The sequence below is a fragment of the Phoxinus phoxinus genome (genome assembly GCF_949152265.1).
Source record: "Phoxinus phoxinus genome assembly, chromosome: 9".
Taxonomy (NCBI): Eukaryota; Metazoa; Chordata; class Actinopteri; order Cypriniformes; family Leuciscidae; genus Phoxinus; species Phoxinus phoxinus.
The window spans coordinates 35,138,965-35,156,500 of NC_136884.1; the positions used below are offsets into that span (position 1 = coordinate 35,138,965).

A 17,536-nucleotide genomic window follows, 5' to 3' on the forward strand; every position below is an offset into this window, starting at 1 on the left:
GGATTGGTTAAAATAAGGAGCAGCAAAAAATATGATTTTCTCTTTTTTATATTTGACTTCAAAGTTGAAAGTGGGCTTAAAGGGTACATGGGCTTAATAGGCACACTTACCAACAACATTTATATTCTTTTTAAACCTTTTTCCCTTCAGTATTTGTGGGGTATTCCGTTTTTTTTTTTTTTTTTTCTCACGTTTTTATGGTATAGCCTACTGGAAAACAATAAGCATTTCCTAAGTTGTAAAAGGTTTTGCTGGAAAAGATATGAGGATTGACCTAATTCTCTATGAGATTAAGACCACCCAGCAGGCAATTGATCTTAAAAAAAGATACCACACAAAAAAACAGGTAAAATATGCAAATCAAACTGATGTCAAAAACTTGATGTCCGTTTGACATCCACACACTGATGTCTTCTCGACCACCAAAATAACAACACAAAAGTAATGATATGTAAGATAAGTTTTATTCTTTAGGTTTTTTCCACAAGTGTAATTTCAAAAATACAAATTTAATAATACCTAAAAAGCTGACATCTCAGTTCATTGCGATCTTACAAATCTTTGTTATTATCAATGAAGCTGATAGCACAATGAATATTTCATAATATCTACACTTCGTTTGTTATAATCAGAGGATTTGCCAGCACTGAACAAAAACTCAAGTTTTGAGCTTAAATCTTAAATGCATCTGATTTGCCATTGCGTTCAAGAAATCAACACATAGGTCTGTGATTGGCTACATTGTACAATGTTACAAAAACATGTTATTTAGAAACTCTGCAAACGGTTTTATTTTGTTTTAGTTGTTCTGGTTGCTTTTGTGCAACAGATGAATAACAATTTATTTGTTTTTTTGATGTTTTATTTTTTGATATTTCTATATTGCTTGAGTCCCATGAATCATTTTATTGTCCCACAACCCGCACATACACGAGTACCACACTTCTCTGTTTGGCTGTCTGATGGAAGAGTCTGTTTTGTTGTTGTTGGTGGATGCCAGGAGAACGTTACATGCCTGACTGCTTCGTGAAAACTGTAAAGTTTAGTGGAGGATGGATAATGATATGAGGCTGTTTTTCAGGGTGTGGGTGGGCCAAATCTTAAACATTTGGAGAATTTACTTAATCTTAAACAGAGCAAATCTGTGTTTTTCTTGTGATTTCCTTTTGTATCATTTCTGAACTAAGTTAAAGTATGAGAAATGTCCTGACGGTTTAACAAAAAAACAACACTAAAAGTAATATATATGCATTTTAAATGCATTTAATGGCAATACACAATTCTTAGGCTGTCAAGTTTACTTGCCTTTTTTTTTATTCACGCAAAATGAATGACTAGCATCAATGAAAGTAAAATTACATCATTCCAAAACAGCAGCTAGATTACAATCTGCTAATTTGTGATACATAACATTAATGTAACAAGCTGTTAGGCAAAATTATACAGGTATGCATTATACATCATATGAAGAAAGAAGATGAAGACCATTTTTAAGCTAAATTATTTTTAAGTAAAATAAAAATGCATGCAGGGCATATTACCACAAAACCAAATGTGTTTGTTTATAGTTGTAAAAGGTTTATAGCTGTTGATTAAAGGTTAAAAGTTTTACTTGAATGCAATGATTACTTTTTCTTGAACACATAATTTGTTACCGTACTGAACAGGACCCTTGGATCATAGGTGGATTCTTTTTTTCTTGTTGCGAGTTCGTATGCTTTCCACTCCTCTGGAAGCACTCCTCCTGTGGGAACCTTACTGAGGATCTCTGCCTTCTTCCTGACGCCCATTAAAGACTGAATGCGATCTTGAAACCCAGGCTTGGCTTCTTGTTCCTCAGACTTAATCATCAGATCAATGTAGTCAGGGGTGGACAGAGGATTGGGCTTCAGGGCGATTACCTGCAGCCGCTCCAAGGACATTTGAGATTCTCCAATCAGACTGGTCACAATATTCTGGACATCCTGAAACTCCTTTTCAAGTTCTTCAAAGATCTTTTCTTTTGACATGACCTGTCCATGGGCAGCCTTAAATCGCTTTTTTAAATCCTGATAGGTTCCCTTTTTCTTTTCTGTGACATATTCCCATTTGTATTTCTGATTAAAGTGCACATTCCAGACACACTTTCCTGGACAGACCTGACACACTCCCTCCTCCATAGCACTGCACATATATTTATCACTGTCGCTTGCATAAATACACGTTTCATGGCATGTATAGTGACAAATTTGGCAGTTGGTTAAGAAGTCGGTAGTGTTGTTTTCGGTCTGTTTTGGGACATTCACTGGGAATTCGTATTCAAAATCCTTGTTTGCATCCATTTCCGCCTTGTGTTGCTCCAGAGCAGATCTTGTCTTCTTGATTTCATCCAGTTTTGTCAGACCAGCATTGATTTGGGGCTGAAGGCCTTCCACAAGCACTTCCAGCCGCTGTCGCTCTTTCAGGACTTCCCGTGTCAGAGACAAGCTCTTGGTTTGCATCATTATAAGAGATTTGAAGAACTTTTTCATGCTAACAAATCCCAGCTTCCAGAACAGTTGGTCAAAGTTTTCTAAGTCAGAATCCTCATCCTCTGCAGATTTCTTATTGGTAGCAAACAGAACAGAGTTGTTGAACTTGAAGTGAAGTGGGTCTCCAGACTCATTGGTAGAGCAGGGCACCTCAGAGACTTTGATGGCCTCGAGAACAGGGGGTGTTTTCCCATCTGCAAAGGTCACCATCATAAGGATGTTTTCAGCAATATCCTTACCAAATATGGAAAGAATGGAGTCAAAGATGTATTTCTGTGTGTGTGTCAGACGGGCAAGTGAAGCCTGTACTACAAAACACACGGCATCAATGCTGTCGATCCCTCCACGGGCAGAGAAGAACTCATGAATCTGCGTTGTGATTTTCTGGTCATGTGCAATTCCTCTGGTATCACCGAAGCCTGGTGTGTCCACAATAGTCAGAGAATACGGGACCCGGTAACCATCCATGTGATTCATTTGATATGCAGTGATCTCCGAAGTTTGACTTTCAGCCTGGGATTTCTGCTTCCCTTCATCTATCAGCACAAACCGGAAGTCATCTTGCCATTGCACTCCCAGGATGTAGTTGATCATGCTGTTAATCAGAGTGGTTTTTCCTGCACCTGTGGCTCCGATCATCATAATGGTTTTGTTCTCTTTTGTGATGTTATTCCCAAAAGTGCTTCTTCTGCAGAATCCATTGCTGTTCTGCCATGTTTCAACCAGGTTGAGTTTAAACATGGGGAGGTTTTCATCGTTTCCATCTTGTATTTTCCTGCTCCAGCTGTTCTTTATACCATGTGCACTTAATCCCTTTCCATTGCTTAGGTCTTTTGTCATGTTTCTGCTGCTTGCGTTTTCTCCTGACATTTTCTGGTTGTTGTTATCAGCAAACTGGCAAACAAATACTATATATGTTTCTGAATTTTTCCCACCTCTGTTGGATAAAGGAAAAGGAAATACTTGTTTGTTCAATCATTTATAAAAACAGTATACAAAATAAGTGAGTATAACTGTACTATAAATGCTGTGCAATATCACTAAAATGATCATCTATCACTAATTAAATCATTTTCAAGTTGACAGGTAGAGCATTTCCTATTATAATCAATCAAAAACAAACAAACAAGAAAGACTATATTGAAAATATAAGCCCCAAACGTAGTGGAACAAAAGTGAATACACCTTTGATCAGAGAGAGAGAGAGAGAGAGAGATATTAAAGAAGGACTGTAGAAAGAGAAAAGCTCAGATATATATCACTGCAAAATAGAACGGTTATGATCAGGTAAAAGCTTTAGGACCTGTGTTAATATTAGAAAATATTTCCAGCGCTGGGGAGACATAAGCAGGAAGGACTGAAAACGGACCCATAGTTGCGTTGTTTCTGCTCCATATGTGAGTAACATTGGTTTTGTATGCATGTAATGCATGAAAAAAACTTTTTTTTTATTTTTTATTTTTTGTAAACAGAGGCTCTGCACTTTCTTTTTATATATTTTATGTTCAGATATTTACACAACATAATATTCTGGGAACCATGAAATACTGGTGCTGGCTGACAACTTGCTGGCTGTGATCTTTTCTGGAGTCAGAGGCAACTGTTTCAACAGGACGGCCACCACCCAAACAAACTTGGTTCAAGAGTGCTAAAGGACAATATCTACTTCTCCCTCAATCATCCTTCTGCAGTGTGTGCCAATCCACTCAATGGCACGCACACACCTGGATACAGTATGGATGACCACAGGACTTCACTCCAGCACCTGAATGGACATGCGGTTGACACGTCACACAAGGACAATGATAACACCACTCAGCCACAACAACTTCTGCTCACGGACACAATCTCAGCTGAGCCCTGCCCACAGACAGACTGTGACATACTAGAACTGCTCCAAGATTCAACACCCAAGGACGACTTCCTGGAAAACAGCCAGGGAAACCAGGTCAGCATATTACAGCCTCTGAATAACACCAGAATAACAACAGCCCCTCTCACCAGACACGCTATGTCTATCTCCACCTTCTCCACTTCTGTGCTTCTCAGAGAGAATGGAAAATGGGATTGGTGTATGCTGGAACCAAACTATCCCACTCTTTTGCAAGCCCCCAGATATCAACCAAAAAACGGCAGGCCCCACATCCACCAAAGCCTGCTGGCCCCGCTTGCCCTCCCCCTCCTCCTGCAAGATTTCTTCGGCCTCTGCCACGACGACAGGGCTCACACTCTCCTCCTTCTGCTCGAGGTGAACCAAAAACAACTGATACCAGCTCTCATTGATATGTGCCGGGTCCCCGCTATGATAACAGTAACTTCCTCAAATGTTTACAGAACAAGCGGGAACCCAGTGTGCCTGTATCTTTCTCTATTGCTGTTCGATTACATGATAGAAAGTCTAAGGCCTTCAAAAGCCATACAGCAAACCCATCTAATCTGGTGCCTATTACACACCAATTTAAGACTGCTGTGTGGACAAAAAGTAAGACTGTTAAGTTAGCACTTTTAAACATCTGCTCACTTAAAAATAAATCAATTCTAGTCAATGACTTAATAACCACATACAACCTGGATTTTATGTTTCTAAATGAAACTTGGCTAGAAGACAACTGCAGTGCAACTGTCCTCAATGAAACATCCCCTCCTAACTTTACTTTTATGAGTGTCTGCAGAGCGGGTAGGAGAGGTGGGGGAGTAGCTGCTCTTTTTAACCCTCTGGGGTCTAAGGTGTTTTTGGGGTCCTTGAGATGTTTTGACATGACCTGATATTTGTATTTTTTTCAGTTGCTTATAAACATATTAATAAAAAGTTAAAATATTTTCCAGTTTTGTTTTTATGAACCTATTTTAATGACAGTATTAATGTTAATATTATTAATCAACGTTAAATTATGCAATGTCTGTATTACTCTATTCTAGATAAAGTACAGGTCCTTCTAAAAAAATTAGCATATTGTGATAGTTCATTATTTTCTGTAATGTACTGATAAACATTAGACTTTAATATATTTTAGATTCATTACACACAACTGAAGTAGTTCAAGCCTTTTATTGTTTTAATATTGATGATTTTGGCAAAAAGGTAAAGAAAAAACAAAAATCCAAAAAATTAGCATATTTCATCCGACCAATAAAAGAAAAGTGTTTTTCATACAAAAAAAGTCAACCTTCAAATAATTATGTTCAGTTATGCACTCAATACTTGGTCGGGAATCCTTTTGCAGAAATGACTGCTTCAATGCGGCGTGGCATGGAGGCAATCAGCCTGTGGCACTGCTGAGGTGTTATGGAGGCCCAGGATGCTTCGATAGCGGCCTTAAGCTCATCCAGAGTGTTGGGTCTTGCGTCTTGCGTCTCTCAACTTTCTCTTCATAATATCCCACAGATTTTCTATGGGGTTCAGGTCAGGAGAGTTGGCAGGCCAATTGAGCACAGTAATACCATGGTCAGTAAACCATTTACCAGTGGTTTTGGCACTGTAAGCAGGTGCCAGGTCGTGCTGAAAAATGACATCTTCATCTCCATAAAGCTTTTCAGCAGATGGAAGCATGAAGTGCTCCAAAATCTCCTGATAGCTAGCTGCATTGACCCTGCCCTTGAAAAAACACAGTGGACCAACACCAGCAGCTGACATGGCACCCCAGACCATCACTGACTGTGGGTACTTGACACTGGACTTCAGGCATTTCCTTCTCCCCAGTCTTCCTCCAGACTCTGGCACCTTGATTTCCGAATGACATGCAAAATTTGCTTTCATCCGAAAAAAGTACTTTGGACCACTGAGCAACAGTCCAGTGCTGCTTCTCTGTAGCCCAGGTCAGGCGCTTCTGCCGCTGTTTCTGGTTCAAAAGTGGCTTGACCTGGGGAATGCGGCACCTGTAGCCCATTTCCTGCACACGCCTGTGCACGGTGGCTCTGGATGTTTATACTCCAGACTCAGTCCACTGCTTCCGCAGGTCCCCCAAGGTCTGGAATCGGTCCTTCTCCACAATCTTCCTCAGGGTCCGGTCACCTCTTCTCGTTGTGCAGCGTTTTTTGCCACACTTTTTCCTTCCCACAGACTTCCCACTTAGGTGCCTTGATACAGCACTCTGGGAACAGCCTATTCGTTCAGAAATATCTTTCTGTGTCTAACCCTCTTGCTTGAGGGTGTCAATGATGGCCTTCTGGACAGCAGTCAGGTCGGCAGTCTTACCCATGATTGCGGTTTTGAGTAATGAATCAGGCTGGGAGTTTTTAAAAGCCTCAGGAATCTTTTGCAGGTGTTTAGAGGTTATTAGTTGATTCAGATGATTAGGTTAATAGCTCATTTAGAGAACCTTTTCAAGATATGCTAATTTTTTGAGGTAGGAATTTGGGGTTTTCATGAGCTGTATGCCAAAATCATCAGTATTAAAACAATAAAAGACCTGAAATATTTCAGTTGGTGTGCAATGAATCTAAAATATATGAAAGTTTATTTTTATCATTACATTATGAACAATAATGAACTTTATCACAATATGCTAATTTTTTGAGAAGGACCTGTATATGTATCAATACTGGGGGCCTTTTGCCTGTCCTGGTGAGCCTCAGGGTGAGTGTGTGGTAAAAGGCCCCCCTTCGCCACATCATACATTCATATGATTTGTATGGGAGTAGAGAATAGCACATTTTCCTTAAAATGTGCCTTTAGCCCTGTCATAACCTATATTCAGAATTCATACTAAGGCTGTACTGTACCTATATAAAACAGATCTTTCTCACTAGTAGGTGAGGACTTTGTACAATGCAACTAAAAATGTTTCAGGAAAAATGCTACAAGAACACCAGATTTTTTTCATTATTAGTAGATGCATGCTCTATACATTTGGACATGTTTATAATTTAAACTCACTGGATTAAATGTATTGTGCTCTACTTCGCTAAGGAAAGTGTTTATTTCATTAACGCTTGTGGCCTTGTCCATAAACTAGCGTTTTGAGAATTTGGTCGCTGTTTGTTGCTCTAGCACTGATCCTTTGCTGGTGTTTCTGTCTTAATTTCCTCTCGGTACGGGACACGGTTTGATGTTAGCGTGGATCCCTCTTTCTGCATCGTGGTGTCGGGCAGCGCTCTGTGAAAAGAGTTGGAGTACCACAAGTCTACACGTCAGCAAAGAAACCTTCATATCTTATTTTGGTTGTCGACTCAGTTGGACCTCGAAAGGATAATGCGGTTTGTTCCATCTAATTGTGCGGCTCTGGTGGTATTTCTGGGTGTGATACTCTACCAGGGAAACATCGGCTACAGGTATGACTCAGACTTTTTGTTACATAACGATATTTTTACAACTTTAAACTGGACAAATTGGACGAGGATCGGTATATATATACAAACTTCAACGTTCTCTCGGACTGCCGTTTGAAGTTACTGCTCTCAAACTTTGTGTACGAGAACTCCATAGTTTCTGCTCAAACAAATAAGGAGCCCAGTATCTTCAATTGTTCCACTTGTTTGAATCTTTCTGTTGGAAATGTAAGTGAAACAGTAAGGCGTCGGAGTTTTATAGTTCTTATGTTACTGAAATCAGGAAATGTATTACCAAATCCTGGTCCTTTTAATGATACTTCCCCAACGTTCAAACTTCCTGCTGATTTTAAATCTAGATCAGGACTAGGTTTTATTCATATGAATGTGGGAAGCCTGCTTCCTAAGTTGGACTTGGTGCGTATCTGGGCAAAAAATACTAGTGCTGATGTCATAGTCAAATCCGAAACATGGCTTAAAAAAACAGTTTCAGACAATGCCATAGATATTGATGGTCATACTGTTTATCCCTTTAGAACCTGAAGCTAAAATCACATATTTTTATTTGTTGACTGTAAAATTCTTAAACAATGTGCTATCTTCATGTGCAAGGTGTCATCTTTTACAGAAAAAGATTAGCTTTCAACAAATTACAGTCATTGACCATTATTGTGTGTGGTGAGTTTGTAAATATAATTTAAATAGACAAAAATAAATTTTAGAAAAAAAACAGAAAAATCACGAACGGAAGAAACTAACACTTTAAAGTTGAAGAATGAAGTATAATACAACTATACACGTCTTTTTTGTGACATTGGGTTGCACAGTTTTCATTTAGGACACTTTTTTTTCATACACGCACACATACAAATGCGTCCATTCATATTAGGCACGCACACATACACATGCACACACCACATGTAAAGATACGTGAAAAAGTAACGGCCATCCGCCTCCCAAGTTTCTTTAAAAATCATCCCAATCACCTCTTCTGCTGTCTACCACTTCTTTCACCATGTATTTGTTTGTGTCTTTTATTATTTTATGCAATCCAAAACACTCTAACCCGCCGCACTTCGCATCTCTCGGTTCAAATCCTTCCTTCCCGCTCTGCCAGAAAGCCAGCTGTCATTTGTTGACGGAAAGCATGACGTTACCGTAATAAGCCATATATTGCTGAAAAGCGCATTCTGTCTAATGTCAGGGGCAATTTGAATGGTTTTGATAGTGCAAACGGTTGAAGAGTTACGGTACAATGAATACAGCTTGCTGATCTGTGTCGGCGACGACACATTCGGTTATAAAGGGTTATAGAGCTGGTAAGTCCCGCCCCTTCCGTAAAACCCCGCTGGACCTCAAAGTTGAAAAACCGTCAATGCAAGTGAATGGGAGAAAATAATTATTTTCTGGTCCCGTTTGAATTGTGCCATAAATGTGAACATATGTTGTCTGTGAATTTTTTATATAATCTTTCATGTTACAAGTTTGACAGTATATGGTATGATTCGTCGGCTAGCAGTTGTGGAAAAGACATAACGAGAAAGACTACATGTCGCCTATGTGACGTCACCCCATAAAGTTGACTTACCCGTGGTTTTCGCCAACCTCAACGATTTTGTTCTCTCCCTGAAAGAAGGCGGTGAAATGCACCAAAGACACAGCCATGTCTAGCGGGATCCGTGAGCTAGAGCCGTGTGCTAGTGGTGTTGACGTTTCAAACGCGTCGAAAGCAGCGAAGAGTTGTAGTCCACAAAGTGCTCTCACACAAAGTCTACCCGTATCAAACTTCTACCCGCTAAATTGTAGCATTCTTCACACGAAAGATTATATAAAAAATTCACAGACAACATATGTTCACATTCATGGCACAATTCGAACGGGACCAGAAAATAATTATTTTCTCCCATTCACTTGCATTGACGGTTTTTCAACTTTGAGGTCCAGCGGGGTTTTACGGAGGGGGCGGGACTTACCAGCTCTATAGGACTGATAGACCAAAAAGGGGAGGGGGGTAGCAATTTATGTTAAGGACAGCTTTGAAGTTACTGTGTTGCTCTCTGAGTCATTAGTTAAAAAGTATGAATTATTAGCTTTAAATCTTATCGTTTCCAAGACTTTACATCTTACTGTAGTTGGTTGCTACAGACCCCCATCAGCTAGTACTGATGCCATTGCCTCTCTGATGCACTCTGTGACTTCTTTGAACTACAAGGAGCTTGTTCTTCTTGGTGATTTTAATGTGAATTGGCTACAGTCAGTATCTGATTGTTTCAAAGCAATTTGTGACTCTTTAAATCTTTTTCAGCTAGTTGAGACACCTACTAGACCTAACTCGAAGGATTACAAAAAGTCCACATTAATCGATCTTATTTTTAGTAATATGCCTCACAAGTACTCTTTAGCCTCTGTATATGCTAATGATATCAGTGATCACTGTGTCGTTGCCATAGTCAGAGATACCAAATTACCCAAGCATACACCACGTATTATCACTAGACGATGCACACGTGACTTTAATGAACAAGCCTTTCTTTTTGATGTAGCACGCTATGACTGGGACAGAGTTTTTCTCATTCCCGATGTTGCCTGGTATTACTTCTATGATGGATTCTTATCAATCATCAACAGGCATGCACCTTTAAAAAAATTCTGTGTTAAAGGTAGGGATAATCCCTGGTTTTCTAAAGCCCTTTCTGTTCAAATTCGTGAGCGGGATGTGGCTTGGGCAAAAGCTAGACAATCCGATGTTAGCTCCGATTGGATCCGTTTTAGGCAGCTCAGGAATAAATGTACAGTTGCTATTAGAAAAGCAAAGGCTGATTATTTTATTGAAAAAAACACTATTAACTCAAATAATCCCAAGAAATTCTGGCAGAATATAAAACTGATATCAGGTAGTAAAAACAAGTCTAGCTTTCCATCATGTCTAAAAATGGATTCCACTAGTATATCAGATAAAGAACATATGCTCAATTGCTTCAATAAGCATTTTGTTGCCTCTGGGTTTCTATTTGAACCACTAAATCCTACAGGCTCTGATTCTGATTTTATTAATGCAGAAAGTCATCTAGAAAAGGAAGAATTTAGATTTAAACAAATTAAACGAAAAGGAAGAATTTAGATTTAAACAAATTTAAACAAATAAAGCACTCTGTCTGCTTGACATAAACAAATATCCAGGCCCTGATTGTGTGGAGCCTGTGTATTTGAAACTAGCACCAGATTATATTATATCCGCTTTAACTTAGATTTTTAATCTTTCTTTAAATACTGGTGTTATTCTGGAAATTTGGAAATCAGCATTTGTTGTTCCTCTATTAAAAGGGGGGGGGGATCCTACTATAATGAATAATTACAGACCAATCTCAAAGCTCTGCGTTTTATCAAAGATATTAGAAAGCCTCATTGGTGAACAGTTGACATGCTATATGAATGCAAATAGGGTGTTGTCTATTAATCAATCTGGGTTTTCGCAAAAAACACAGTACTACAACGGCTATTTTGAAAGTTTTAAATGATATTGTAGGGTCAATGGATAATGGTGAATCTTGTGCCTCGCTTTTTATCGATTTATCAAAGGCTTTTGATACAGTGGATCACGAAATCTTGCTGCACAGACTGAAGGTTGTTGGTTTATCAAGTCACGTTATTCCTTGGTTTAAAAATTATCTGAGTGGAAGAACCCAGTGTGTTCAAGCCGAAGGTAAACAATCTGATTCATTAGAGATTTCCAAAGGTGTTCCCCAAGGATCGGTGCTGGGGCCCCTTTTATTCACCATTTATATAAATAGCCTTGATTATGACATTCAGGATGCCAACTTTTAATTTTATGCCGATGATTCTGTCGTGTATAGCAGCGCTTCCTCTGGACAGCAAGCTTTGTCTAAGCTTCAGTCAGCCTTTAATATTATTCAGTTAAGGCTTCACAGTTTAAAACTTGTTCTGAATACTGATAAAACCAAGTATATGTTATTCTCTAAATCAAAAAAACTTGAAAATAATTTAGTATCTCTTCAAGGTACAGTGATCGAATTAGTAAAAGAGTACAAATATCTAGGCATCATAGCTGACCATTTTAAACTAGTTATTCGGCAAATGGAAGTTGATCTAACATTATGCAACTAACTTTAAGTGTTTTAATTTGTTAATTTGTTTGTGTGCTGTTTATCTGTGATGGAATTGATTGTACTGCTGCACATTTTTAGTCTAAAATTCCGGCCCGAATCCCTCTTATTTATTTTACTTTACAGGATTATAGAGACAATCTCAGTGATCAGAGAAGGGCTCATTCAGCCCATCAGGCAATTGTTTAAGCATGTATGGGTTAGAAAACGGGTATTTTTAACATGAAAAGTTGCTTAATGCACCTTTAATCTCAGAGAGCTTTTCTGGTTAAATAAAGGTTAAATAAAAAAATTAAATAAACATGTATCAGGTATTTTTATATTCACTGTATCAACATATTGCTGCAACTTTATATATATTTATGTTCCAAATTTTGAATATATTTTGATCATGACTTTTGGTTTTTGAAAGATTTGTATGTTCACCAAAGCAACATTTATTTGAATCAAAATTGTGTTTTCAGCATTACTCCAGAAGAACCCATGTATCATTCGTTCAGTTGTTTTTTGATTTATATTGAAAGTAGAAAAGTTAGAAAATGTCTGTGATGACATAATCCTTTTCAACTGTATTATAGGCTATTCCAAGGCTATTCTTTTTTTTCTGAAAGTATACTGTAGGGTTTGATAAGAAACAAACCATAATGGCAAGTTATTACATTTATGAAAATATTGCGTTGCAATCCTCTGTGGAAGTGTGCAGCAATACGCACCATGCAAAAAGCAGCGCATAGATATAAATTATAAACAATTTTAATAAAACACAATACCTATAAACCTCAGAAGAGTATTGTTTTTTAAAGGACAAGTTCGGTATTTTACACTTAAAGGCCTGGTTTCAGATTGTTTCTGATGAAATAGAACGGTTAAGATTAAAATTTGGACACATGCTGCTGTCCCGAGAATTTACGGTTTCTTTCGCTTAAAGAACATAATTATTTTTATATAGAAAGTCAGAGTGAATACAACATTTTAAACAATTAGTGTATATTGAAATTAAACACACGAACATTATGTGGTTTATAATTATTCCCAATTAGGATTTTGGCAAAATATATTACATATATAGGAGATTTGTTTGAACAACCTGTACAGTCTTAATATTCTACACAATATTGTTATTTTTGTAAATGTTACTTGTATTAACCTCTTTTTTTTTTACAATCTATATATTTATTCCTCTGGAATGATATTCATCACACTTAAATTCTAAATAAACTATTGTAAAAAAATAAATAAAAATTAAATACATTTTCTATTTGAATATATTCTAGTCTATATTCTGATAATGTACTCACCTGGACAATGCCTGTTTCTTTCTGTAATAGCACCTGATGACTGTCTTGAAAAATGATAGAAAATTAAAGATTTGATTATTAATGAATATTAGTCAAATTATTAAAAACACAATAAAAATGTACATAGTTTTTTGTGCATTATATGTCATACTTTACAATTTGACCTTTGAATATACCATCTGAAACTATACTGAAAAAGAATTAAATACTTTTTTTTAATTAACAATTTGTTAGGAAAAACTATCAGATTTTTTCAACTTTACTATACAAAATGTCATTTAGACTTTTTAGATTCGAATATCTGTGCAGAATCAGCAGGATCTATTTTTAAAGCTTGTTTTCAGTCAAATATTACAAATCTAGTCTTTGTAAATCTATTTGTGTTAAGCTAGGAAATAGACTTACTGTTATTTCAGTTTACTCTTGAATCTGCATTTCATCTGCAGCTGCAGAAAGACTCTGCATTGGTTTTTATAGTGTCCAACTGCTGCTCCACCCCATAAAGTCAAAAGTCATCAGGAACGTTTTCATTGTTCTTATAACTATTGGCGGAAGTACCCAGATACTGGCGGTTCGCACCGCAGGAACTAGGAACAATGGACCACTTGCACTGAACTTTGTGATGCACTTCCGTTTGGAAAGAATACATATCACTTGTGTATTGTTTAATACATATCACACATTCCAGTTATGTTTACTTTCAATGTGCTGCGGTCAATGAGTTGAACAAACGCCACCTAAAATGAGTGTCTGCAATAAGATTTAAAAATGTGGACATTGTTATTGACAGAAGAAGGGATATTCTGATGTTTACTGTGTGCAGAATTTTCCAAACTCATCGGAACATGACGTTTTAATCAAAACCAAGCCGATCTGAGAAAGCTGCGGCTGTTAAACACACGCATTATTTCACCACAGGGTGTCAGTGTTCGTCTACACTAGTGACCGCGACGCTGAAGTGTGTGAGAACAGAATAACATCAGAACGAACCACCTTTTATTTATTTGGATTAAATATTTTAATCATTCTGTGTCATTTTTCAATGTCAATCTTTTTACTATTTACATGTTCATGCCCAAAATGCTTGATTAATATTCAAAGAAGTTGACTGTCATTATCCTCTACGCTGTGTGCGTTACTGTTGGAAGATTAATTAAATAGCCTAGCCTATTTAACATCGTTACAGGACCCTCGCGAGCATTCACTCATTCAACTATTTTAAAAAGACTGGAATAAAGCCCCAATGCACACAAGCAATCTTTTTTATTAGTCAAATTCATTAAAAAATGTACACTCAACAGGTATAAAATATAAGTAGACTAAGAGAAAAACACTGTTAATGAGAAGACATATAGGACTGCTACTGATAAATATATTTAGCCTATTTATTATTCAGAATGAACAGTTGGAAAAAATATATATTTATAGGAACATTTAAGCAGGCTCAAGATAATTAATACAGAGATCAAGATAAATACAGAGATTATTATTCATTGTTTTAATCAATTGGCATCCATAAAACGTAGTGATAATCTGCATTCTCATGTGTGGAGGTGTGCTGAACACTAACCGGAAACTCCCGATATGTATTTAAGTGGAACGCGGAAATAGTTGTGCAAGTAGTCCATTTAAGCTATACACCTTATTCCTATGCCCCATGATGCTTTGCATGAACTTCAGAGTCGGGTCTAACCCCAGCACTATAAGAACTACCAGTAAAATTAGGCAAAAAATACCATAGACTTAACATTGTAACGGATTTTGGTGAGTCTGAGCGAGGATTTCGTAGAAACATATGGGTTACCACATTTGAAGAAGCAGGGAGGCTCTGTAAGAATATACCTCACAATCGGGTGTAAGTTGTACCCCTGAGGGGGCAGGAGCTGCCGAAAGTTGCTCCATAGACATACTATGGTGAAGGGACGGCCCATGAAACAGGGATTGCGTGTATGTTTATCATACTATGCAACTTGCACAGGACTTTTGTATTGAACGTAACTCTGGATCAAAGTGTCATAAAGACACTTGTCACCCTTGTCAGGGTGCTCGACAATGGTTGCTAGGGCATGGCTAGGAAGTGTTGAAGGTGATTTGTAGAGACATGATTAACTGTCAATAGGCTTTTCACTTTCACTTTCCTGTTCCAGTAAATGAGAGACTTTATATGCAATGGCTTACAACCAACTGGCTGTTAGATCCCGACCCTACTGGAGTTCCCCCAACAGCACACATTTTTGATGTCTCAACTTTAGAGTGTGATATAGCAGATATTTTGAAATTTTAGCTACATAAAAACATATCCCACTCTAAAGTTGTGTGGGGTGGGGTTAAGATAAGGCACTTGAAGTCCACTTTCCTGCAGAGTTCAGCTCAAACCCTGATCAAACTCATCTGCCTCTAAGGCTGCGTTTACACTTGGCATTAACATGCGACCTGTATCCGGATGTTGTTCACATACACATTGAAAAGACAAGTGTAAACGCGCTTCTGATGGGAATGTTATGCGATCAGCGTGTCCTGTTCCAGAGGTAGTCGAGGACAGATTGTGATCGGATCTCAGTGTAATGTAAACGTAATCCAGCCATCGTGTGTGTATGTTTGTGTGTGTGTGTGTCGGCATTCACAGGTGGACATCATATAAATCCCCCCCCCCAGTCTCCCCACGTGCTGTCAGAAAATAATGGCCAGACGCAGTTTAGACAAAAAATTAAACTTATTTGAACCTTACAATAAACGTCAATCTTTAAAACAGTTTATTTAGACTTTCATGATACGGTGTGTGTCATTTTTCATTTTAATTGTGCAACATTATCTGAAGAGGCGATCGCCTGTACAATCACAGCTGTGATCATGAGATGAAGAGCGTGCGCTGCTTGCCAGAGGAATAATGGGAATACACTTTTTATTTTTTAATGTTTTAAATGTTGAATGTTTTTATTGTTTCAGCATGTTTATTAATCTCCCACTTCTGTTAATATAGTCATTGCACGCTATTACCTTAAACCCCGATGATCGATGATGTGACTTAACCATGGTTATTTTTGTATGATCAACTCTGGAAATATTCCTTCATTCAAAAAACGTAATTTGATCTAAGGATGTAGATTGCACAGGAAAGTAAAGTGAGTGAGTGAAAGCAATTCGACATTGCTTAATTTGTATCATCTTTACACTTAATTTGGTGTCGTGCCACAGACCTAATTTAAATAAAAAAAACAGAAATTAGATCGGTTATCCAGATACAGAGGCTACTTAATATGAACAAATGTAAATGCACCGTGTCCTGATTGGCTAATGATCCGTTCTGCTTGATCGGATCATGGTGATCGCATATTAATGCCAAGTGTAAACGCAGCCTAACTTTCTAGTAATCCCAAAGAGATTAATTTGCTTGTACATGTGTGTTTGATTAGCCCCCCAACAATTCACATTTTGTATGTCTCCTAATCAAACACACCTGATTGATTTCATCAGCTGATAATGACAGACTCCAAAACCACAAGTCTGTTCATAAAAAGCCTCTCATCTACTGGAACAGGAAAATGAAAATGAAACCTTATTCGTGATCTTGTTAATAGAGACTTTAAGACCTGAAATGGTTGTATCAGATAAAGGAGACATCAAAAATGTGTGCTGTTGGGGGAACTCCAGTCCCAGGGTCGGGATCTAACAGCCAGTTGGTTGTAAGCCATTGCATATAAAGTCTCTCATTTACTGGAACAGGAAAGTGAAAGTGAAAAGCCTGAATTTGTTCAGCTGATTGAAAACAACTTTTTCAATGATCTTGCCAATGAAAGGAAGATTTGAGATCGGTCTATAATTGCTTAACCCTCTGGGGTCTGAGGTGTTTTCTGGGTTCTGGAGGTGTTCTGACATGCTCTAACATTTGTGCTTATTTCTGTGACATTTTCATGGCTAAAGTCTTATTACACTGTATTCAGCACAAACTCTGCTACAATAATATGTCAGCAGCATGTATGTGAATTTTTTAGTTTTGAGATAATAACATTTATGCGTGGTTTGTGAAAATGACAAAAAAAAGTCACTGAAATGAGGTCATGAAACCCAAACTGATTATTTCTTCACAAGACTTTTGAAAATTGATCTATTTATTTATTATTATTGATTTTAATTTTTAATTTGTAAAAATTAAACAAATAATTTTTGTTGTTATTATTAATGCTCAGACTTGCAGAAGATAATATTTGACACATGGCACTGACAATTCAACCAAATACAAAGTATGCTTTGTACCTGACATATTTGAAAGACAGATGCAATGATTAATGCATCCATGTCCAGGATATAATTATAAAATATGACATGATTTTAAAAG

General features: G+C 37.5%; 1 protein-coding gene across 1 annotated transcript; it reads right to left on the reverse strand.

The window, feature by feature from the left end:
- Nucleotides 1-449: 449 nt before the first annotated feature.
- LOC307004349 (uncharacterized protein) lies at nt 450-13,648 on the reverse strand. Its single transcript, XM_079623493.1, has 3 exons — nt 13,606-13,648; nt 13,201-13,244; nt 450-3,447 (listed from the first exon to the last, which is right to left on the reverse strand). Exon 3 carries the CDS (start codon nt 3,378-3,380, stop codon nt 1,626-1,628), a length of 1,755 nt encoding a protein of 584 aa, XP_079479619.1. The 5' UTR covers nt 3,381-3,447; nt 13,201-13,244; nt 13,606-13,648; the 3' UTR covers nt 450-1,625.
- Between the last annotated feature and the right edge of the window lie 3,888 nt (nt 13,649-17,536).

Excerpts from the sequence above, each read along its gene's own strand:
- LOC307004349 (XM_079623493.1), bottom strand. The coding sequence starts at position 3,380 with ATGTCAGGAGAAAACGCAAGCAGCAGAAACATGACAAAAGACCTAAGC.